This window comes from Ruditapes philippinarum, unplaced genomic scaffold (assembly GCF_026571515.1).
Source record: "Ruditapes philippinarum isolate M1 unplaced genomic scaffold, ASM2657151v2 ctg3144_1_1_1_1, whole genome shotgun sequence".
Lineage (NCBI taxonomy): Eukaryota > Metazoa > Mollusca > Bivalvia > Venerida > Veneridae > Ruditapes > Ruditapes philippinarum.
Window position 1 is genome coordinate 65,427 of NW_026861601.1, and position 26,317 is coordinate 91,743.

At 34.1% G+C, this 26,317-nt stretch overlaps 1 protein-coding gene across 1 annotated transcript in view; it reads left to right on the top strand.

Moving 5' to 3' along the window:
- The first annotated feature begins 916 nt into the window (after positions 1–916).
- Positions 917–26,317, top strand: part of LOC132716273 (kinesin-like protein KIF28P) — a 30,722-nt gene continuing 5,321 nt past the window's right edge. Inside the window, exons 1-18 of the mRNA XM_060699509.1 lie at positions 917–1,119; positions 4,210–4,417; positions 4,886–5,018; positions 5,775–5,854; positions 6,732–6,843; positions 7,735–7,846; positions 14,856–14,963; positions 15,332–15,533; positions 16,026–16,086; positions 20,398–20,568; positions 20,922–21,043; positions 21,615–21,793; positions 22,222–22,505; positions 23,313–23,461; positions 24,592–24,726; positions 25,003–25,086; positions 25,585–25,647; positions 26,011–26,157. Of these exons, the coding sequence (XP_060555492.1) occupies positions 1,073–1,119; positions 4,210–4,417; positions 4,886–5,018; positions 5,775–5,854; positions 6,732–6,843; positions 7,735–7,846; positions 14,856–14,963; positions 15,332–15,533; positions 16,026–16,086; positions 20,398–20,568; positions 20,922–21,043; positions 21,615–21,793; positions 22,222–22,505; positions 23,313–23,461; positions 24,592–24,726; positions 25,003–25,086; positions 25,585–25,647; positions 26,011–26,157 (2,397 nt within the window). The 5' untranslated portion in view covers positions 917–1,072. The remainder of the gene's footprint in view (positions 1,120–4,209; positions 4,418–4,885; positions 5,019–5,774; positions 5,855–6,731; positions 6,844–7,734; positions 7,847–14,855; positions 14,964–15,331; positions 15,534–16,025; positions 16,087–20,397; positions 20,569–20,921; positions 21,044–21,614; positions 21,794–22,221; positions 22,506–23,312; positions 23,462–24,591; positions 24,727–25,002; positions 25,087–25,584; positions 25,648–26,010; positions 26,158–26,317) is intronic.

Here is a 26,317-nt window from a genome sequence, read left to right on the forward strand (position 1 = left end):
ATAACTTAAAATATAAACATATTATATAGGGGCAACTAAATTTAGACACATCATCAACAACAACAACAGATAAAAACGCATGTAATGCACTGCTGTATAAAGTTGAAACATTAATGACCAACAGGCATTCATAAAACATCACTGTCGTCAAAGGGGTCGAATTTCGTCTTTGACAATTTGCATGTATTAGCCTGTAGATACAATTAATGCAGTCCATGGCTCAGTAATTATTATATTAAATGCCTGATCATATTCAGCTACCGATCGAGGCGTTGCACATTGTGACTGCTGTATGTAGATCTACAATGTTATATCTAACTAGATATATAGTGTCTACATATATATAATTCTAATCTATGTTTTTTTTTATTTTAAATAAATATTCTAATATTCGTAAACAGCTAGCAACCCTTATTCTTAGCACATATCCAAGGCCAGGCCTATGTATATGTGGAATCACGGCTGTATATATAGTCTAGAACTTTTGCATTCATAACGCGCGTGATATATTTTCAATTAGTCTTTTATTACTTTCAAACGGGGCATAGAAATTCTGTTCAAACAGAATTGTGTTGAACAGAATTGTGTGACATAGATTTCCTAGCTAACTCAAACGTTCAAAGTTTATAAAATGAAGTAGTCTTGATCACAGGATTTCATGCGTTTTAAATTTAATTCACATATAAATAGAATAAGAATGTATACATGTACCTCTGGAGTCAATGCTAAGCTATTGTCATTTTTATATTCAATTAAAAAATATAAACACTCGATTTGATTGATTTTTCATGTATACCCGGTATACCTGTACGCCAATAAACGAAAACTTACCCACAGGTATATTAGACGTAATCCGTATCAATTAACGGCTACGGTTCATTCGCCAGATCAAAGCGCGCCTAGCAACCAATCAAACTTCGCCAAACAGTTATGTACATGTTTGCAAATATGGCCGCCTCTGTGTAGCGGTATACGTCAGTTCGGTGATAAAATTCAGTATTAACATACGTGTATATCTTAAAAACTGTGAAAAAAGATCGGATAACAGTGCCAAATTAATTCAGATTCCACGATGAGTGAAGGAGAGAATGTTAAAGTGGCTGTCAGGGTGCGACCATTCATATCCTTTTTTTTTATTCGTTAATTGATGAAATCGGGCACCGGCTAATGCAATTAACGTAATGAATATTCGATCTTTTGCACAGTTGCATGTTAATAAAATTGTTGCACATTTTATCAAATATGTGCATTGCTACTTTTCATGTTAAATGAACAGATCGACTGTTTTGTGTATGGGAATTTATTGAATTTTTAGTAAAATTTTCAAGTGGTGACGCTGGCATGACTGAGCTTGTTGTAATGAAAAATAATTGGTTTATTGTATGAGTACTATACACACAAATGTTTGAAGAGTAAAGACCAGTACTCTTTTTGCATTATCATGATGGCTAAATTTAAACTTTGCAGTGATGTGAAATGGTTAATATTTTTTTCAAAGTATGAAAATAGGGCTATACATTGTACATGAATAACCTGGATTAGACCCTGGGGTCAAAATCAGTAGTATATCTACATGTACATAGAAGGCTCAGTCTTTATTGATCTGTCAGTCTAATATTTTTTGAACAAAATTCTGAGGCATTTTAATTGCATGTAATAATCATACTAATCAGTTATTATTTTAAGATATAACAGCATTTACTGTATCATTTCCAATTATTATTCAGAACTTAATTACAATTATTCTAAGAGAATGGAAGCTGGGAGCAAAATGTAAATGTTGTCATACTTGGCAGACATTAAATTTTATACGTATTTCCCAGTCAATTTATCCAGGGCTTTCCTTAATCTTTTCGGGTAAGGGGGGACTTTGACTAGGGAAGATGTTTTTATTTCAGAGATTGAGACCAGGTGACATTTGGATTTTTCGAACCTTTAGCAAAGGCTCTGTCTCAGGGGACAGTTAAATTGTAACATAGGTCTCAACTTAAAGACATATCTCATATGTCACCCATTCCGGCGCCAAAATAAAACCACTCTATTGCCCATCTATCCCCTGTCTTTCCCTGGGGATCGGGGTGGAAGCATTGGTTTAAATTGATTAGTTCAATATATGAAGAAAGTACTTGGAAGCTTTTCAGACTATTTTGGATTTTGATGCAATAAAGATATCTTTTTGTAAGAATTTTGTTTGCAGAATTCTCACAATGCCACTTTTTATGGGTGGAAATTCTGAAACTTTTGTGAAATCAAATTCCATCCTAGTATTCCATGAGATTTACACAGAGCTGCTCACAATTCTCAATACTGTTACAGTACCAGGCTATTGTTAGAATCATGATCAAATACTGTACTGATAGCTCACAAGTCATAATGTCATTGCTAATGCTAAAGAAATAGATTTAGGAATGATGGTCTTGAAAGACACTTTTTGGCAAGATTTCCAGAATAAATCTCATTACAAATATTGAATTTGTGAACCACCTTGCTGGAACAAACAATGATTAGCCTATTCCACCAAGAGCCAGGCCAGCTTGCACATCAGCCCCATCTGACCAGACTCTATACTGTTAGCAGACTGACATTGATCATTCCAAAATTTATGATGGACAGTTTCAAAAAACTAAAAAAAAAAACTTGACAAACCTATTAGATAAATTTAGCAAGTTGACTCCTTATACCTTTCTGGCTAAATACTTGAGGCATTTTGGATCCAGAAAAAATTAACTATTGCTCACTGAACGAGCTTTTATAGTGTTATACCCAGGGTAAACATATACATATCATTTTACTTATTGCATATATCCCTCCCCTTCTTTCACTGCCCTTGTGTCTTCTCCCATTTTTAAATTGGTGCCTTCTTGGTGCCCTACAGGTGTGCCTGGATTGTGTCAGGGGCTGTGTTCTGTGAATGTTACCTTGCCTTGCCTTGTTGATATTTATTTTCATTTTTTTATATACATGTAGATATTTATATTTGCTGCCTCATTTTTCTCTCAGCATGCAGGCTTTATAATATACACAACCATACAATTATATGTTATATTCACTACATACACAACTATATAATTGATTTCATTTGAGATACCTGTATTAAATGAATTGTATAGATTTTTTCTGTGGGATATATACAGATACTTCTCATTAGGAATATCAATACTGTCATAGAGGATTACCGCTTGTTCTCCTAAATAGCTTTCATCATAAAACACTGCTAATAACCATCATATTAATCATCACTTCAACCCTTGCTTTGCTGAATTTTTTAAATGGACTTGACCAGTTTCTATTTTTGGAACAGTCCATTTTCAATTTTGGGGATATCTAGAGTTAGCTAGCAGGATAATTAATACACCACTGACTATTCATTTGTCTTTTGTGTGTCTATGTAGAGAATATAGATACTCAGGAACTTGGCATATGTTTGTTCCTGGGGTAAAAACAAACTTTTACAATTTTTAAATTAATTAATATATATATCGATGATAAGCCAAAAGCTTTGACCATTCTATTGTGAAAGATGGTTGATTAAGCTATAACTGAGAAAGTTTGTACCATCAGATTAGATGGGAAAAACTCACATTTGCTTAATTCTGGATAATAATTATTCTTTTAAAAATTAATGGATCAGATGTCAAAACCCCATACCCATATAAGTGAACTCTCCCACTTTTAGGGGGAGACTCCCACTTTTTGTAGCCATATTATCGATGATTTTTCTTAAAATAAGGGGTATTTTCACAAATTAAAGAAATCTCCCTATTTTTGATGTAAGAACTACCTTCTTTGTTTATTGCAAATTCTAAAATCTCCCTCTTTTCAAAGAAAAATCTCTCACTTGATCATCAAAAAAAGTTCAAATGTATGCCAATACCTTGGTATTATATTTTCTTACCAATCTTCCAGCAGAAAAATTAGGATTGAATTGATTATCAGACACTCATACCTGACTGTTCTATTGTCTTTCTATAGGTTGCATCCTATGAGAAAAAATAATTAAATGGTCATATAGGTAGCTGACCATGTGTTACTATAAAGATGTAAATGTGAATTGGTAGATAATTTAATATTAAATATATTAGAATATCAGACTGAATGATGTCCCAACACCTCTGAACTGCGACTACATCTGTTATCATAGTCATGCTACAGTTTTAAAACATATTGACCTGTTAGTTACACTTGTTTATATTCCTTAACAACTGTCCACAATGGGCGTGAGAAGGAGCGCAATGCCACCCTTATTATTGAAATGAGTGGTGCTCAAACTAAAATAACAGACCCGTCTGGTGCGAATGAGGAAAAGAAGTTTACATTCGACTTCAGCTATTGGTCACATGATGGCTGCAAGGATGACGGCTCCGGATATTTTGCACCGGACACTTCCCATTCCAATGGAAAGAAATTTGCAGACCAGGTACACAGCAAGTCTTTTTTATGAATCTGTATTTGTTTTTATTCCTTTGTTTCAAATTTTTGTTATTCTTTTGGTTATTTGAAATCAATTTCTTACAGATCAAATTGTCATAACTCTTTTGTGTGATGTGGGTGTAGAATTCAAAGAAGTTAATGGTAGACCTAAGTTATTTCTATATCAAACTATTGATATAAGTTCAAATATGTTTTAGGCCAATATGCCTTAAATTTACTGTAGTGATATTACCTTGCATAAAATAGGAGCCGAACTGCAGAACATCTAAGGTCTATTCCAAAATGACATAACTGACCGAAATCCCTTATTAAATCTTGAAATTTTCCCAGAAACCGTTATAGGATTCTTCAAAACAGGACAAAACTTTTAGGCATTGAATGGCATCTTATAAAACATTATTTATAAATAAGTTGCTCATCAGTTTCAATGTGTTTTTTTTTATCTCTTTTGCAGCAAAAAGTGTTTAATGAACTTGGTGTAGGTGTACTGAAGAATGCCTGGGAAGGTTACAACTCAACATTGTTCGCCTATGGACAGACAGGATCTGGCAAAAGTTGGTCCATGGTCGGCTATGGAGTTAACAAAGGTGAGCTTTGATCTTGTATGACCCAAGATGTTCAAACATAAATTGCTTGACCACAAAATCTGCTCTAAACCGAGGTAAACTCCCCGATTTTGCGTAATTGACTGGTGATGTTAAAATTTTGGAAATAATTGTTAAAATGAGATATTTGGAGTTAGATTACAAAATTTTAAGATTCAGCTCTAGACAGTTATAGAGTATAGTATATTGACTAAATATTGACTGTATTGCTAAATATCTCAATGGCTATTATTTATATGGAAGGTACAGGGAAATCATTTGCAGCTAGCTTTAAAACTTAACCTGCTGAATTTGAATAATGGATTTTTCCTGCTTTGAATTTGGAACAGTCCATTTGATTTTTAAGGGATTTTGATAACAAAATACAAAACCTGAACTACAAACGGTTAATAATTGAGCTTGGTCAGACTGGCTGGTTCAGCTGTATACTGGTGGCAAAGCCTGCATGAGTAATCACTGTCTATTCCAGCCTGATAAAAACAAAAATCTTTTGAGTGTTGAAATAAAATTCCTTTACATTTTGATCAAGTATCTCTTTCTTAGTAAATACATTTTCTTGCACAATCTTACTACCGGTATTCTTTGCTTTATGTTGTGTTATAATAATTATGGTATGTGGTATAACGGCTCCACTTGTGTCACTTTAAATTATCAACTTCTTCTCATGCAAGACAGTGAGTCTGTTAAAGATTATAGCAGAAGTTCCATTTTATTTTTCATTTTTATTTTTTTCCCCAGGTATTGTTCCTCTGTACTGTGACATGCTTTTCAAGGACATTGCCAAGAAAAAGGAAGAAGGTGCAAAAGAACAGTTTGAGGTGAGAAAATAACTTGCATTTTTTTAAAAATATTTTGCAATTTCAATTTTGTCAATGTTTATGACTGTTTTCATAGGAAAATGCAAAACAGAGTTTATGCAAGGAAGGGAATGGAATAAGTTATGTTGTTAGATGTGGTGAAATGATGCAAATTAAGGTTAATAAAAGTTAAGTTCCAGTAATCAGTTAATGAAATTTGGCATTTCTAATTTTGATATTTTGCTATAGGATGTGTACCTTACTCTGCAGGTGTCGCAACACTTGCTTAACCTTTGTGAAATGGATCAGCCAAGATTCAAATTTAAAACAGTCTATTCAAAGTTAAAGAAATTTTAAATTCAAAGTACAAAATTAAGCTATCAGCTTTATACAGCCTGGAAACATACATGTGAACTTTTTTGGATGACCAAGTGGGAGATTTTTCTTCAAAGAGAGGAAGATTTTAGAATTTGCAATAAACAAAGAAGAAAGTTCTGACATCAAATTTCTTTAATTTGTGAAAATACCCCTTATTTTAAGAAAAATCTTAGAAAATATGGCTGCAGAAAGTGGGAGTCTCCCGCTAAAAGTGGGAGAGTTCACATGTATGCCTGGAAAGACTGCACAGTTTGTGGCAAAGGTTTGTCAAGTTTGGTTCCAGAAGGTTATGGTTGCTTTAGTGTGAATTTGGAAAAGCTCCTTTATCCACGAATTGATAATAGTTAGCATGCTGGTATAAAGTCACTAATATGAATTATAGAGCTCTTTCTAATAGATGTCTCATGGCTCTCTCAAATAAGTCATTGCCCTGAATGTGTTTTTAATAAAATATTACCACATCTTTTAGGAAATTATCAATTCTTTATAGGTACAATAAACATTTCTTGTTTTATTACAGGTAACATTCAGTATGTTGGAAATTTACAATGAAAACTGTAGAGATTTGTTGGACTCCAGTGGCAAGAAAGCTGCTCTTAGAGTCAGACAACATCCAAAATCTGGATTTTATGGTAAGTCTTTTTGCATATTCTGATTTGCTTTGAGAGCACCTTGATATATTAATTCTTGATAGGCTATATATATATTGATTGGACTTGACCATCTTTCAATTTGTCATAAAAAAGTAAATCATTTTAAGGAGCTATTTGAAGAGAAGAGCAAAAAAAAGCAGACCCATCATCAGATGGGAAGGATGTGTTGGCTGATCTTGGTCTGCACTGGTCACAGTAAAACCATTTGCTTCCAGCAGACTAAGTGTTAATTTTATAGTACTGACCTTCTTTGATTTTGGAACAGTCCATTCAGTGTAACCCTTAACTTGCTGGAACCAAAATGGAATAGCTGTGGCCACCAGTAGGGAGCCAGGCCAGCCTGTACATCTGTTGTACTGGGATGGTGTACTGGTCTGCCATTTTAGCTGTTTAAGCTCTCTAGAGAGGTAAAGGTTTATCTAGAGTTAATCTAAAGGTTAACCAGAATATCTGTAAATAATTATTGACTAATGCTTTAGCAAAAGTGATAAAATTAAAAAAGAAATGTCATTAAATTTTCAGTATTTTGTATTATTTAATACTAGTATGTTTCAGCTGACAATTAGATCTTTTGGACCTGTGTAGAATAATAAATGGTTAACATCAAGTCATTTAAACCCTGTCAGCAGCAAGCCATGGTTTTCTTGAGCCGGAAACACTTTTTGCTTAGTACTGGTTGGATAAAAATTGCATAAAGCCTGGTTAGAATACAAGGATGTGCAGGTTGGACTGGCCTTGGTCTATATTGGTTATTGCTTGGCTGATGTTAGTGCTCTGGGAGTTGATCTTTTAAACATTTGGCACCATTACACATTTAATGATTCTGCGATACTGGTTTTCTTATGCATGCATATTTTTGTGTTTACACAGCCGATGGTCTGAATGAGGTGCCAGTTGGTAGTTACGAAGAAATTGAACAGAGGACAGCTGAAGGTACACGAAACAGAACTGTTGCCTCAACAAAAATGAACGCCACCAGCAGGTAAACATTGCCTTATCTATTTAATGTACACAATAAGCCTTTCACAACCTACTGATGTCCATTTACATCACATTTCAGGCTCCTCACAACACAGATGTTCAATTGTAGCATGGATTTTCATTACTGTACACTTCAAGCCCCTTATACAGCCTGAAAGTTCATTTACTGTACACTTTAAGCCCTTTACAGCATGAATTTTCATTTATTGAAAACTTCAAGCCCCTTACATTTAAAACAGCATAGACATAAACATATGAGCCGCGTCAAGAAAAAACATAATGGCTTTGTGACCAGCATGGATCCAGACCAGCTTGCGCATCCGTGCAGTATGATTAGGATCCATGCTGTTCGCTTAAAAACCCTATAGCAAGTAGAGAAACTGATACTGAACAGCATGGATCCTGATCAGACTAAGCGGATGCGCAGGCTGGTCTGGATCCATGCTGGTCGCAATCGCACTATGTTGGTTTTGTCTGGCACAGCTCATATTGTACAGTTCAGGCCCCAATATGCACAAACTTTTATTGTTGTACATTTCTACCACTTACAGCATAGATGTTAATTTGCTTGACATTTCACATCCCTCACAGCATGTATATTCAATTGCAGTACACTTCGTGACTTTCATGACATAATCATCATAATTATCTTGTACATTTTAGTGCTATTATAGCATGGATGGTCATATAATGTACACTTTAGGCCCCTTACAGCATGTTCAGTCGAAAAAAATCCAACTAACTCATTAGTGTCTCTTCTATTAAGAATCTGAACTTTATGCTCTGGCATAGACTCATTTAGACTGTAGGTCTGCGTCCATCAATAAAACTGGAATGTCTCCTTATGAGCCGCAATGCTTTTAAAGTAAAAGATAATTATTGAGTTGTGTAATAGGATGATGCCACCTTGTTTTGTGAAATTAACATAAAGGTAAGACAAATAATTGTCTTGAACCCATGTCAAAAATATTTTTGTTACCTGCTGTGCCCTGAGACCTTTAAAATTAGACAATATCTATACATATATAAAATCAATATTATACATGTATATTTCTTTACCTCTTATATTATTGTGTTAAATTAGTTTTGTTACAATTATCACATTTGGCTGTTACAGTGGTAATGGACTTTCAATGTGATAGGTCATTTAAGTGCTTTGTACTTAATGCACTAGACAGTTCTAATAGCTGGTACAGAGTTAGTAAATTAATCATTTGAAATATCTGAATCTGACAATCATTTCTGATATGAAATAATTTGATAAATCTTTTATCTGTGACTTAATCTTACAAATATTTCATGTTTTGTAACAGACAGATGTATTTGTATCAGAGAAAATGCAGGTCTGTGTAGGATTCAAACTCATGGCCTGCCCAAAAACAATGTAAATATAACCTCGACCTATATGTCCCTGCAGATTTCACCATGTACATGTACAAAATAAATGCCTTCATCATATTTTTAACATTTTTATAACTTCTGCAGTAAATCTGGATACTTAATTGGTAATTTACTGGTTCACACTGTCCTGGTTCAGACTGTCGCGGCCAAGGTTGAAGCAACTTTTAGTACAGAGCTACATTGTGGACAGAAATTCGGATCTTAATTTAGTTATTATAAGTGAAATCTCAATATTAAATGTGTTATTTTCTTTGCCAATTCAAAAAACAAAAATAATATTTACCATTTAAAACCAGTACGCCTGTGGGTCATTTAAAAATACAATTTAAAGCATTAAATGTGATATTTTGATTAAAAAAATTGCCCTGGTCATTTTGAAATACAATTTAAAGTATTTAATCTGATATTTTGATTTTTAGCCCTGGTCATTTTTAAATACAATTAAGAGAATTAAACGTGATATATTGATTTTGCCCTTTAAACGGAAAATTTTTTATTACTTTTTTTTTGTAAGCTTGTACGAGTTGATGACGTGTTAAGCAAAGATTATTCTATAATCTCTAATAAATAGATCTTTTGTTTGCATTGAGCCTCTATTGTTCAAATATGCACTGGAATAGAAAAAATGTACGCAATAGTGAATTATATACGCGGCTTGTAAATGTATATATAGATCCGTTTACCTGTACGGGGTTTATTTGTAACAGTATACAGTCGTAGTCCCATGGTGCTTGTAAATATTTTGCCAACAGTATTACAGAATATTATGGATACGGTCACGACTACATATATACCAGGGGTTAAAATATATAATATGAAATATTAGTGTACAAGGCTTTAACAAATAATGTTATATGTACTTTAAGATTGATTATTGGCAGATTTTTTCTTTATATATAAATGAAGTTTAAAAATGAATCCTTTATAAAGAAAATTGTACATAGGTCATGAAATTTTCAAATATAGGTGTTTGGGAAGGGGTGATTAAGGGTTTGGGTAGTGTGTGGGGGTATTTTTTTTTTTCCTTCGTTAAAGCCTTTCATCAATACTGTATGTGCTAATATAATATAATTATGTAGATAAAGTTGCTATTTTTAGACATTTACTGATAATATTTTTTATGCTTATTTCATAAACTTGTAATGTCACTAAAATATAAAAATCATACTTTGAGACACAACAGTATTTTTTTTCAATATTGATAAAGTCTTCCTTGTCATTGTATTGGCAACACACATTGAATGTTTTGACAACATAGTTGTGGAATTCACCTTGTGATTACTGAATTAAAATATAGGACATTTTTACCTACTTAAGATTGTCAAATGTTGTAACTTTTTCACATTGATAGGACAGAATATTAAACAGGCTTTTCTATGTGTGTGACAGGTCTCCTTATAAGCATAGTGGTAAGAGTCACAGACTTCAAACCACTTGTCCCTCACTCCTTTAGGTTCAAATCCCACCAAAGACTTTGAAGGTTTTTTTTTCTTGCAAGAAATTACTATTCAGCTACTTAATATGCAAGGTTGGCACATGTAAATGTCAAAAATATTGCACCTTGACAAAACGCAGCTTTTCGAACTTCCGCTGGAAATACTCAAAATTCACTCTAATGGCCTTTACGTTGATGATGCGACTTTATAGGCAAACATGAGACGAAACCAACATGAAATATCTTTAAATTATAGAATATTGAATATCTGTCTAAATTTGTTTTAATAATGTATGCTGCCTGTAAAAACATCTGGTTCTTTTATCACCAAGCAAAACTGAAATATTAATAACAGCTTAATTTGACTTAAAGAGAATGCATTGATTTTTTTTGTCCAATGAAAATAACAGAAATAAGCTCAGTATTGTTTATCTGTTGGACATTCATAATGTATTGAATAGTCATGAAGTTAACTTGATATCTCAGTAAAAGGGATACAATTCCGTACTTGAACCAGTTTTAATTTGAATATACTTTGTAATTGATAAATTCAACAAGTGTGAAAATAACAGTTACATATGTGAAAGTTTAGAATTTCGAAAAATAATTGCTTTAATCACAATTTGAAATTGTAAAAAGGGAGATAATAATTTAGAAAACATCGCTCCAATAAAATAAAATGAAGATTATCTTTATCTATCTATCTATTATCTATTTAAGTGATGGTATTATGTCCAAAATTAATTTGATATATTATATTTTGTTGAAATTTAATTGCAATATGCTTACAAAATTTCAATGTTGTTCTAAGTTATAATTATTATAAACCAAATTCCTATACCTTTAAGTTAATCAGATATAATGATTTCATTACTTAGGGTACATAGGGTTAGTAGGTGACAAGTTCGAGACCAAAGGGTGGCACATTTCTGGAGAACATGTTTCAAATCCTAAAAGCACTGCACTGCTTAAAACAATTGTTTCCTGTAAAGAAGTTGTCAATTGCTTGCCAGTTGTTTGTCAGTTGTTTGCTGAGAACTGATTAATTTTTGGTACTGAGTGCTCAGTGTAAATAACTGCATGTATTTTTGTGATATATTTATGGAAAATTAAAACGGCTATTTGACAAGTTAACACATTTTACACCCATTTTCTTATTTACGTTATCAAGGGTGACAAACTCATTTATTTTTACAGATGAACAAAAGATGTTTTGCAGAAAATTCTGATAATTAAAACCACAGATGCCATTTTACTTTGTGTTGCTATTTCCATATATGTTACATGTAATTATCTTCCTAATATACATTCAATTACAGCTTTATATTTTAGCTGTTCACATGTATGATTCATACAATTGATAATTCTGTCCGGATAATTGACATAAAATAATTATATTTATAGATACTGTATTAACAGTTAGTGTGATATTGAAGGTTGGTCAATTTTGTACTTATAAAGTACAGGTCTAGGTGATACTGCTAAGTTTTGATAGATGAACAAATTAAAAATGCCCAAGTAAAACAAAATTTGTGTGAAATGACAACATGTTGAATTAAAATATATCATCTGTGTGAATGCATTGAATATTATACCTGGCAACTGTCTTTTGGCAAAAAAAATTGGCAAAATTAATGAGATAAAGTTTAAAGTTTAAGTCCTATCATTTAAAAGGCAATAATTTATTCTATGGAGATTAACCATTTGCATGTTTGTATGAATTTTTTTTTTAATGTAGACTACATTCTATTCTAAGTACATAAATTTTATATCAAAGCTCTTGTATTAAATAAAAAAAGAAACTACATAGGATTTTAAATCCAGAAGAATTTAAATGCCAGGCATGTTTAAAGCCATATTTCAAATACGGTAAAGAAGTGGCTTATGTATGAAAAGCGGGAGGAAAAAATCTATAAACTATACAATACTCTTATTCATGACTTGTCTTTATAAATTTACATGCAGAAATTAGAAAGCATTAAGCAGAACGCATTAAAGGAGAAACGAATAACCCCCACATACTACGTGTTAATCAATAACGCAATAATAAACTAAATCTACTTGGTATGTCAAACACTCCAATAAAGTGGTTGTTAAATTTGTACTTATATCTGTATGAAAGTTTGAACATGTCAATATGAATAGTGACTTAGTTTAAAGATATTCAAATCAATTTATTATGATGAAAGCTTGAAGTTTGTTTGAACAGCTCTCGAGACTGGTTTCTGCTACTTACCAGTTCTGGTGTCATATGAAAAAACATAGTTGTGACCCCATAGGGCTTGAACCCATAATCCCTTCACTCCTTGTAATAGGGTTTCTAAGCAAACAGCATGGATACTCAGATCAGCCTGCCCTGATGCACAGGCTGGTCTGGATCCATGCTGGATACAAACACACTATGTTGGTTTTGTCATGGCGTGACTCAAATACATTGTCTCTTTCTTTCTGTGGTTTGGTGCCTTTTGTCTACTTTCTACTAAATCAGTTGTTGCCAGTTTGAATCCCCTGGCAAGCAGGATTTTGTTTTTTCCAAACATATTTGCATCTTTCTTTTGCAAATTTGAAATGTTTATAAATCAACTTATACAAATTCAGTTGGGTCAGGTATACTGGTTAATGTGATAGCATTGCTAGTGTTCTGAATTTCACTTTAAAGGACAATTAATTAAGCTTTATATAGTGAAATCTACTACATGTACAAAGATTACAAAAACTGTAAAATCATGCAATGTACAAGAAAGCAGGACAAAATATTTGATGACAAAATATTCAATTACCATTTTTAGCTGGTTTTACCATGATTTAACACGTGGTCAGTCTGCTTTATTAAAAATTTACAAAACAGCATACTCTGGTCAGATTTTTATCAAGACATAAAACACCAGTCATAGACAGCCTAATAGGTGTTAAAGCTTTTTATTTCTTTATTAGCTTGTATTTTTTGAGAGGAAAACTCAAGCTATTATGATTGCTGTGTACATGGTGTAGTTGTTGTGGTCATCGCCATGAAAAAATTAAATGTAGCCCATTATTCAAACATTTTTAGCTCGACTATTCGATAAGAATAAGTAGAGCTATTGCAGTCACCCGAGCGTCGGCGTCGGCGTAACCACTTATGTTAAAGTTTTTGTAATAGTTCAAATATTTTCAAAGTCCATTGACATATGGCTTTGAAACTTTGCACATTTGTTCACCATCATGACCCCAACCTGTAGACAGGAGAAGGTAACTCTATCAAGCATTTTGACAGAATTATGCCCCTTTTTCGACTTAGAATTTACGTTAAAGTTTTTGTAATAGTTCAAATATTTTGAAAGTCGATTGACATTATGGCTTTAAAACTTTGCACACTTGTTCACCATCATGACCCCAACCTGTAGACAGGAGGAGGTAACTCTATCAAGCATTTTGACAGAATTATGCCCCTTTTTCGAGTAAGAATTTGTGTTAAAGTTTTTGTAATAGTTCAAATATTTTCAAAGTCGATTGACATATGGCTTTGAAACTTTGCACACTTGTTCACCATCATGACCCCAACCTGTAGACAGGAGAAGGTAACTCTATCAAGCATTTTGACAGAATTATGCCCCTTTTTCGACTTAGAATTTACGTTAAAGTTTTTGTAATAGTTCAAATATTTTCAAAGTCCATAGACATATGGCTTTGAAACTTTGCACACTTGTTCACCATCATGACCCCAACCTGTAGACAGGAGGAGGTAACTCTATGAAGCATTTTGACAGAATTATGCCCCTTTTTCGAGTTAGAATTTGCGTTAAAGTTTTTGTAATAGTTCAAATATTTTCAAAGTCGATTGACATATGGCTTTGAAACTTTGCACACTTGTTCACCATCATGACCCCAACCTGTAAACAGGAGGAGGTAACTGTATCAAGCATTTTTTTTACTATCAAGCACTAAGAATAGTCGAGCGTTGCTGTCCTACCGACAGCTCTTGTTTAAGTTATCAACATTAAACTTGAAATACTTGCTTTATATTATCTTGACAAGGTGTAGACATGGGGCATAATTCTGAAAGCTATATTTTTTGGAGTTATTCCCCTTTTTAACTTAGAATCTTTGTCAAAAGTGGTTATTTTAACAGATGAGTATTCAGACTGCATGCAATGTTCTTAATTTACCTGATATAGAATTTATTCTCTATTTTCAGTCGTGCTCACACCATTGTATGTATCAAGTTCATCCAGAAGTCAGTGAATGATGCTGGAGAAGAAATGGCTAAATCTTCTGAGGTCAACTTGGTCGATCTTGCTGGAAGGTACCGTACTATGTTAAATTTCAGTCAGAGTTTGTCATGGCATAATAATTTATGATCATTAAATATTTCATGTGTTTACAGTCACTGCAAGGAGTAAACTGCCTTGTTTCAGTACATTTTAAAAGCATTTGAGTGACAAAATTTTCCATTTGTGAAATCTAAAAGTTGTAAAATAAGCTTTATTTGGTAAAGATGAGTCTGTTCAAATGTAAGATTGAGAATTTTTTATAAGATTTTAGAGAGAAATAGAATTTTTTATTGATTGGAAATTGATTCCTAAACCAGGCATGTATAAAGAAGAAAAATCACATTGTTTCTGAAGATTTCCCCCAGGTAGCCTCTAATATTACGATCACACTTTTTTCCAGTGAGAGAGCTGAAAGTACCGGTGCCACTGGTGACCGTCTCAAAGAAGGTGCCGCTATTAACCAGTCATTGTCCAGTTTGGGTAACTGTATCGCAGCTCTTGCGGACCAAGCTGGTGGCAAAAACACACGAGTGCCTTACAGAAACTCTGTACTTACTAAACTGTTGAAGAATGCCCTTGGTGGAAACAGTAAAACTATTATGGTGAGATTTTATCTTTAATTTCAGGTGTTTAATGATTAGATTAAAATCCAATAAATTGAAGGAAATATGTTCGCCCGGTTTTTCATTTAATTTTAGTACAAAAACATCCTCAATGTTATCATTTTTGATTTCAAATTACTCAATAGTAAAGAGACTGACCCAGGTAATTCTTACAAGTGCCAACAATATAAACTTAGGCAAGCTTGCATATCTGTGAATAGGCTGTATTAACCTTGAGTACATTTATTGCTAAATTTAAACGTATTTTACATTGCACATAATTAAAACATCCATGACTTCTTGGAGACGGGAATCAAGATGACGTCAATGTATAAATCAACGTCACTATTGCTTTACTTGTATATTATTGAGATAATAAAAAGATAGAAACAAGACACAACGGAAGCTTACATTACTGTACCCCACAAGAATATTGTCCAGAATTATAAAAGAAGTGGCTGTTGATTATACATGTATATGTTCTATTTATAGATTGCTGCGTTGAGTCCTGCTGATATCAACTATGATGAAACTTTGTCCACCCTTAGATACGGTAAGTCTTATATCTGACATTGCAATATAGGCATTTTACCTCTTATTAAAGGAACTCTTCTGAGGTCTGAAAACTCTAAAAGCATAAAATTTGAGTTTCGTTAATAGATCAGCTGGGTCACTTTAAAACAGAAAGATAGAAATATACTCAGAAATAAATTGAAAATCATATTTTTGTGCTATTCATCGCCAGATTTGAGTACAAAAGTGTTGCAATACTTATTTTTTACTTGAAAATCGGAGTGAGCAAATTTGAAATTTTGCAGACAAGTTATTGGTCTAGACCTACATTGAAAGAAACATTTAAATCCAGGAAAATTATTTCCAGTCTAGCCATGTCAAAAAACCTCAGTGGAGTCCCTTTAAGTTTTAAGATCCTCGTATAAAGTGTATTGTTCTTACCTACAAAAATATATTTCCAAAGACTATATTATGTAGGAAAATTATTTTTTTGAGATACCTAGGTGTCTTTTTAATATAGAACAGAACATACACTTTATTATGCCCCCATTTCGAAGAAAAGGGGGTATATTGCTTTGCACTTGTCGGTCCGTCGGTCCGTTGGTCCGTCGGTCCGTAGACCAAATGGTTTCCGAGTGATAACTAAAGAACCCTTAGGCCTAGGAACTTCAAACTTGGTATGGTGATTGGTCATGACCAGTAGATGACCCCTATTGATTTTGGGGTCAAGGGGTCAAAGGTCAAGGTCACATTGACCTTGTAAGCAAAAACGGTTTCCGATCAATAACTAAAGAGCCTTAAGGCCTAGGAACTTCAAACTTGATATGGTGATTGGTCATGATCAGTAGATGATCCCTATTGATTTTGGGGTCAAGGGGTCAAAGGTCAAGGTCACATTGACTTTGTAAGCAAAAACGGTTTCCGATCAATAACTTAAGAACTTTAAGGCTTAGGAACTTCAAACTTGGTATGGTGATTGGTCATGATCAGTAGATGACCCCTATTGATTTTGGGGTCAAGGGGTCAAAGGTCAAGGTCACATTGACCTTGTAAGCAATAATGGTTTCCGATCAATAACTAAAGAACTTTAAGGCCTAGGAACTTCAAACTTGGTATGGTCATTGGTCATGATCAGTAGATGACCCCTATTGATTTTAGGGTCAAGGGGTCAAAGGTCAAGGTCACATTGACCTCTTGGGTAAAAACGGTTTCTGATCAATAACAAAAGAACCCTTAGGCCTAGGAACTTCAAACTTGGTATGGTGATTGGCATGACCAGCAGATAACCCCTATTGATTTTGGGGTTAATGGGTCAAAGGTCAAGGTCACATTGACCTTGTAGGTAAAAACGATTTCCGATCAATAACGAAAGAACCCTTAGGCCTAGGAACTTCAAACATGGTATGGTGATTGGTCATGACCAGCAGATGACCCCTATTGATTTGGGGTTAAGGGGTCAAAGGTCAAGGTCACATTGATTTTGTAGGTAAAAACGGTTTCCGATCAATAACTAAAGAACCCTTATGCCTAGGAACTTCAAACTTGGTATGGTGATTGGTCATGACCAGCAGATGACCCCTTTTGATTTTGGGGTTAAGGGGTCAAAGGTCAAGGTCACATTGACCTTGTAGGTAAAAACGGTTTCCGATCAATAACGAAAGAACCCTTAGGCCTAGGGACTTCAAACTTGATATGGTGATTGGTCATGATCAGTAGATGACCCCTATTGACTTTGTTGGTCAAGGGGTCAAAGGTCAAGGTCACATTGACCTCTTAGGTAAAAATGGTTTCCGATCAATAACTAAAGAACCCTTAGGCCTAGGAACTTCAAACTTGGTATGATTATTGGTCATGACCAGTAGATGACCCCTATTGATATTGGGGTTAAGGGGTCAAAGGGCAAGGTCACATTGACCTTGTAGGTAAAAATGCTTTCAAATCAATAACTTAAGAACCCTTTGGCCTAGGAACTTCAAACATGGTATGGTGATTGGTCATGACCAGCAGATGACCTATTGATTTTGGGGTCAAGGGGTCAAAGGTCAAGGTCACATTGACCTTGTATGTTAAAAACGGTTTCCGATCAATTAACTAAAAACGCTTAGGCCTAGGAACTTCAAACTTTGTATGATGATTGGTCGTGACCAGCAGATGACCCCTATTGAGTTTTGGGTCAAGGGGTCAAAGGTTAAGGTCATGACCAGTAGATACTTGATAACCCTTATTAATTGTTTGATCACTGGGTCAGAAGTCATAATAACCTTATCACATGACTAATTGGCTGCTGATAGGGGGCATACATGTTTTACAAACATATCTTGTTACTTTTAGAAATGAGCCAGCATGATAATAATCAAATGGTCAAAATACATTAAATATACAATGTTATTGTTCATTGATATGTTGATCATAGAGACATGTATTTGTATTATGTCTTGAATTATTGAAATGAACAAAGCAAAATTCACTAGTTGAACTAGACAATAACCATATAACTTTTTATGCCCCCGGGCATATAGTAATTGAACCTTCCGTCAGTCCGAGCAGACGAGAGCTACATTATGAGGTTTAGGTTTATGTACAGGCACTCTGTATGGGGTTCATTCCGTAGAGACATGTATTATGTGGTTAAAAATGCTCTTATGGGGTTAAAAAAATTTGCTCTTGTGGGGTTAAGAGATCAAAGGAATAACCCCACAAACACGTCTGCTAAGTAAGTCCGTCCGTCTGTCCGTCTGAGGTTAACCTAGAACGGCAAGTTGGATTTTTCTTAAGTTCTACCTGTACCAATGGCTTCTAAGTTTACACACTTACTAATCAATACAAAGTACATGATCTGGGCAAGTTACATAACTCTGGCTTTCATATTTACCAAGTTATTGCCCTTTTCAGCACTTAGAAAATGAATAATGGTTAACCTAAAACGGCAAGTTGGAAATATCTTAAGTTCTATCTATACTAATGACTTTATAATTTCCACACTTACTTATCAATACAAAGTACATGATATTGCCAAGTTATATAAATGTGTCATCCATATTTCCCAGTTATTTCCCTTTTTTCACTTTGAAAATAGGGCCTTGTCTGGTTAACCTATTTCGGCAAGTTGGATTTATCTTAAATTTCTCCTAATTGCTTAATTTGTTTAATGATATCTTTCATATTTAGTAGGTGGATACCTTTGATGGTCCTCTAATTTTTTGTGGAGTTAGCGGTCTCTAGGGTCAAGGTCAAGGTCACTGGTCACTGGTTTAAAAAATAAATATAAACATTTTTGCTCATACAGCCTTTATTTTTTAGTTGATGTCTTAGTTTAATACAAACATGCCAAGGGAGGTCCTCCTTCTTTGGGTGTAGTAAGGGGTCATTTGGGTCAAGGTCAATGTTACCACTGTCAAGGTCACCAATGTTAAAAATAGATTTTTACATTTTTACAGGTGTATTGACCTTATTCTATAGACAGATGTTATTTATAATTGATAGAAACATAAACTTTGATGAAGTTAGTGGTCAGTTGGGTCAAGGTCACCAGTGCTAAAAATAGATTTTTACACATTTGCTCATACAGCCTTTATTAAGTGACAGATATATTTTATATTTGGTAGGAAGATAACTTGCATGGTATTCATCCTTTTGATTGGGGTACGGATCAGTGGGTCAAGGTCACTTGTGCTAAAAATAGATTTTTACACTTTTGCCCATACAGCTTTTATTTATTGATAGATGTATTTCATATTTGGTAGGAAGATAACTTGCATGGTATTCTTCCTTTGGATGGAGTAAGGGGTCAGTTTGGTCAAGGTCACCACTGCTAAAAATAGATTTTTACACTTTTGCCCATACAGCCTTTATTTATTGACAGATGTATTTCATATTTGGTAGGAAGATAACTTACATGGTATTCTTCTTTTAGATAGAGATAGGGGTCAGTTTGGTCAAGGTCACCAGTGCTCAAAGTCGATTTTAAACTTTTGCCCATACAGCCTTTATTTAATGACAGATGTATTTCATATTTGGTAGGAAGATAACTTGCATGAAGTTAAATATTTTTCAACTTCACAAGTCAGAGCAATGACTTGGCAACTTATATTTTTTTACAATTACAAAATCCCATGACTTTGTCAAGCTAAGCTATATAACTTGTGTTTACAATTTTTTGGCAATTTTTCTGTCCATAACTGAGTGAATGGGTAAACATTTTTTGAAATATTGCTACTGACAAGAATCTGAGCCGGGGGCATTTGTGTTTAACAAACACGTTCTTGTTTATAATAATAATACAACTAAAAATACAGTAGTAGATATTCTAATCTACTTATTATTGAAATAATATGATATCATTTATCTACAGCTGATCGTGCCAAGCAGATTAAATGTTCTGCCAAGGTTAACGAGGATCCGACTGCCGCACTGATCCGAGAACTGCAAGAAGAAAACGAAAAGCTCAAGCAGATGTTGGCAACAGGCAAAGTGGACGTGTCTCTCATGGAAGGGGACGATACTGCTGACATGACTGATGAAGGTTTGTTTTTATATAGATTATCTCCCCTTCAAATAACAATTATGAACTAATCAGAAAGGCTCTATACAGGAAATGGCTGTTTATTTTTACCTTCATCATCTTTTATGTTTTATAAGGTTCATCTCTTTAGCAACAACTTGCAATATTGTTTTGCTGAATAACATCAAACAATTCTTGCAGTACCATTTTCCTTTGCAAATACCCAGTGACGGGCATTTTCTATGCCTTTTATACAGATTTTGGTTTTTTACATAACTTTTTTATTATTTACTTGATATGTATGTATTTCCTTCAATGATTTGAGTATGGCAATTGAAAGAATACGATATAAATGTTAAAATGAAATTTTTTAGAGAGAGCCGCCATGAAGAACGAGCTGAAAGAAGAATATGAGAGTATGTTAGAGAAGAACAAGAAGGACATGGACAATATGGAAGCTGAATTCCAGAAACGTCTCGAGGAAGCCAAGCTCACGGTAAGTTATTTAAACAACATGGAGAGGTGGCCTATTGACTAAAGTGTATACCTTTTAACTAGAGGATACTTATGTTGATGTGCAGTAAAACCAAACAAAATAAAGAAACAAATATATATTTAATACAAGTACTGGTGAGTTCCAGGAGGCAGGCTTGAGAAAGGGTTAATTATGGTTAAATCGAAGTGTCTGGCTTTCATCCTTTCAAACTTTATCTGAACCACTACTGACTTTACTTATAGGCCTTTGAGCACAATTGTTAAGGTTATGACTTTCAATTATTATTTTTCCAACTTTATTGTGGCTTGTTTTTCAAGAGCACATTGAATTATTTTGTGTGAGGAAACTATTCATCCAGCTTATGGGGAGGTTAACCATAATACCTAGATGTCTGTAACCTTCCTTCTAAATGCATGAAGGAGCTTAATATTCCCCATGATAATCTTCATCTTATAATGCTAATTTAAGTTTGACCATGCGAGGGAACTGGTAATATTCTTATTCCATTACTATGAAAGTTTCTTGTTTAACTATTTTATCAAGAGTTGTATGTATCATAATATTATTATAGAGTGACTATGGATCTATAGCTGAGATTAATGAGAAGAAGAAGAAGCACCCACATTTGTATAACTTGAACATGGACCCACAGATGACTGGTAAAATTATACATTTTATCATCGAGGATGACTGTACAATCATAGGAAACGGGAAGGGTGAAGGAACCGACCTCACTCTAAGAGGTGGCAGGTAAGGGTCGGTCACATTGGTTAATTGATGTTTCATGTTTAACTACTTGATGTTTTATGTTACACTAATTAATGTCTGCACAAAGAGAAAAGATAGTAATGAGTACCTTTTGCAGGGTCAGGGTTAAACTTGCCGATATCAATTCAATTTGCACCCATGGGTATGGGTTCGAATCCTGCAAGGACAGTTTAATTATTTTATGTTGGAAACTTACTCTGCTAGTGTATTAAAAGGTTGATTTATAACTGTGTAATTAGCCAATCCTGTAATTATATAAATAGAAAGAATCTGAGGCCATCAGGCAATCAGGTCACCTCACTTAAGGTGGAAATTTACGTTGTGACACTGTTTTGCCATTTTGACTAAATAGACAGTCTCCAGAACCTAATAAAAAATATTTTTAATGAATGACATTTATTTTTTTACAGCATCATTGATATTCACTGTAAGATCAACCATAAAGATGGTGTGTTCACACTGGAGACATTCCCGAACGCTCGTACATTACGTAACGGTAAAGCCGTCACAAATGAGACCAAAACACTGAAACATCATGACCGTTTGGTGTTCGGTACAACCCAGTTTTTTGTGTTCGCAAATCCCTTGGATACCTCTGGATGCAAAGTAGAAGAACCGACATTTGAAATGGCCCAGGCAGAGATTGCCACGAAATCTGGTGGATTTGACATGTCTGGTGCAAACAAATCCAGAGGTTAGTCAAACTATATACCCATGTAAAGCTGTTGTCTTGCTCTGTGCAGAGATCAAATCTTTCATCCAATATATATAGATCACAATTGTTTATTCCAGGATTAATAATATCTGTCATATGTTGCGTTGGGCGGGTTCCCGAGGGACAGATATACCGATCCAAACCGCAAACATATGTTAGATATTTTTTCTTGCATATTCTGCCATATTATTTCATATTTAAAATGGTTTACCTCAATATGATATATGTTCATGGAAATTAAAGTCATTTCATCCATAACTATTTTCTTACAATAGCGTATGAACTTACAACTTAAATAACAACGGCGAGATGACGTCATCCTAAGCACATATTTCTCTTCTAAAACGACGTCATTTTAAAGCGGTTCATTCAAAAAGTGCGCTAAAATGACGTTGTTTGGCACGCGACTCATCTGGCACCCCCCCATGCCAGAGGAAATTTTCGGCATGGGTAAAACTCACGGAAACGCCAGTCTGCTATGCAAGAGTAATCCATCTTATCTAAATGATATAATAATGTATAAACCTAGAATGAATTAGATCTTGAGCCTGGTTGCTACAAATTAGATTTTGACCCTGGATCTAATTGATGTACTTTGTATGAATTAGATTTTGACCATGTATCTAATTGTTTGATAAAAGATAATTATATAAAAATGAAAGTTAAATATAATTTTTTATGTACACCTTTAATTGCAATAAATGTAATATAGCATTTTGTATTAATATAAAAGTTATTTATGACACAATGCCAGGACAATGTTCATTCTTTACTGATTGATTTCAGAGGAGGCCCTTCTTCAGCAAGAGTTACTGGAGATCATGCCAGCTGTTGAGGAAGCAAACAGTGTATCAGAGGCTCTTGGTAAAAAGAAGAGATTTGATCTGATGATTGTATCTCCCGAGGCTCGAGGGGAGTTAAATGGCAGAACAGAGGTTAGTCAGGATGTCTTCATAGCAAAAAACAAGTCATTTGGTGGCTGGGTTGGGATGGGAGTAAACTGGTAGACAGGAAACAGGTCCATTGGATGGCAGGGTTGGGATGGGAGTAAAATGATAGACAGGAAACAGGGTCATTTGGTGGCAGGGTTGGGATGGGAGTAAACTGGTAGACAGGAAACAGGTCCATTGAATGGCAGGGTTTGGATGGGAGTAAAATGAGAGACAGGAGAGGTCCATTGGGTGGCATGATTGGGATGGGAGTAAACTGGTAGACAGGAAACAGGTCCATTGGATGGCAGGGTTGGGATGGGAGTAAACTGGTAGACAGGAAACAGGGCCATTGGATGGCAGGGTTGGGATGGGAGTAAACTGGTAGACAGGAAACAGGGCCATTGGATGGCAGGGTTGGGATGGGAGTAAACTGGTAGACCGGAAACAGGTCCATTGGATGGCAGGGTTGGGATGGGAGTAAACTGGTAGACAGGAAACAGGTCCATTGAATGGCAGGGTTTGGATGGGAGTAAAATGAGAGACAGGAGAGGTCCATTGGGTGGCATGATTGGGATGGGAGTAAAATGAGAGACAGGAAACAGGGCCATTGGATGGCAGGGTTAAGAAAGAAGTAAAATGGTAGGGACAGAGAACAGGTCCAAAGTTGATTCAAAGCCCCACAAACCACAGGTTTTTTGTTTGCCAGTGAACTTCACTTGGACTAGATTTATAGTACATAGAAGTCAGTAAAGTCAAAGGAACAGCTTATCATGTATTAATGAGAAATAGCATGTGACTTTTACATCAAGATGTGTAACCTAAGTTATGTGAAATAATTCAGCTATCAATACCTTTACTGAATTCATGCATTCACACAAATTTCTCAAAAACATGAAACCAATGCTACATTTTGAAAAAGTAAATGATTTAACAATATCAAAAACTTAAATATCATTTATTATTTTCCCCATGCTGATGTTAAGATATTTCATTGACATTTTCTCGTATAGATATACATGTATCTTATCAGTTATGAATGAAAATTGTGATAGTTTTCAGTTAGTTACTTTAACTATAACAATGAACATTGCTTCCTGGTTGCTAGGTAACAATTTTGGTTTCTATGGTTACAGGTGATGGTGAAGATGACATGCACAGACACAAAGCATGAATGGATTTGGGATAGAAACAAATTTATTGACAGAAAATGCATTATGTCTGAAATGATGGACAAGTATGAAGATGGGCTTGAATGGCAAGTTCCACAGGTATGAAACTTACTTAAATGAGTAACTACAGCCAAAGAAATTTAATTTAAAGCACTATATTTATTCTAAAGTTTTATATTTAACCCAAAGAATTGAAGAGCAAGCCAAAGATTTAGGGCTTGAAAATAATAAGACATTTCAAAGCATTGCCTTGATTCCTCAAATGATTATCTCTGTTTGCTTACATCTTAAATCTTTAAACAATATAATATATGAAAGTAATTTGAATTATTTATTAAATTTACAAATTTTTATTTGTTGTTTGATGTATTTCAGGATAAAGATCCATTTTATGATGATCCCAAAGCAGATTTCCACATTGGCAGTGTTAAAATGTGGTTACAATCTGTGTCCTATATGGTAAGAGCTTGGTCAATTATCTTCTTAGTGTATATCCCTTACTGAAAATGTCACATTTTAATCTCTGAGTGTTGACATTGTCTTACATAAGTGGAAAAGAATTCTAAAGTACTTTTCCTAGAAGCATCTTAGCAAGAAATCTTCATGGACAAGTGATGCAAAGCCAGTTTCTGCTTTCTTCCAAGAGAATTCCATTGAAAATATTTCATTCTCTACAGATTTGAGATAAGAAATATTGTACTGATGTGAGACCAGAAATATTGCCAGAGAGACTGTATCATAGCTTTTTAAAGCTCATGCTGTTGTGTTTAAAGCTTAATGAATACATTGTATTAATTTATAATCAGCAAGACTTTAGTCATGTTTTCCTTTGCCTTCCAATGCTCAGTCAAATGAATTAATAAAGATTAATTAACCACCAGCAAGGAGGCAAATTTACTCACCAGGTTATGTGATATTGGTGGAAATTGGTTTCAAACTTGTTTGCTTGTATTTCAGATTGAGTCCAATGAAACTCTAGATGTCACAGATTTTAAAGGTTCCCCTGTTGGCAAAATGAGTGTAAGTATTTAAGAGCTTTTTGATTCTATTAATCATTCATTACCAAGACCTTTATAATTATAGTAAATTGATGTTGAAACAATATTTTGCTATAAGTATATTTTATTGTTTTATCTAGAACTTTATAAAGCTCATCAAAAATATAGTTTTACAGTTAGAAGCATACAACAAAATGTGTTGTAGAGTCTTAATTATGTTTGTTTAAATAGCATTTCATAAAACATGGTGTGGAGTGGAGTTGTAAAGAGCTTTCTGTTGATACTCATTAAACAAAGTATTAATTTGTAACAAACTAAACTTTCAATAGTTTATAAATAATTTGAGTTAGTGTCATTGTTTAAATTTATTATCTCCCCTTATCAGATTGGTGTTTTCCCATGTGATCCTAAAGGAAAGGAATTCACAGAAAAGGATGATAAATTTGTTGAAGATCCAAATGCTCTTGTTGGCAAGAATATTGACTTTAAGGTGAAGATTGTCAATGCAAGAGGACTACCAAACAAATATACAGTAAGTTTGGAGTAAATTTGAGAATTTATTGCGAGAAAAAAAGTTTTCTTTCTTGACAAATTATCGTTTTTCTTGTTGTTGTTTAATAATTTGGATATAATTGTTGTTAACATTCAAAATCAGAGAAGTAATTGATTATATATTAAAAAGAAAAAGTATG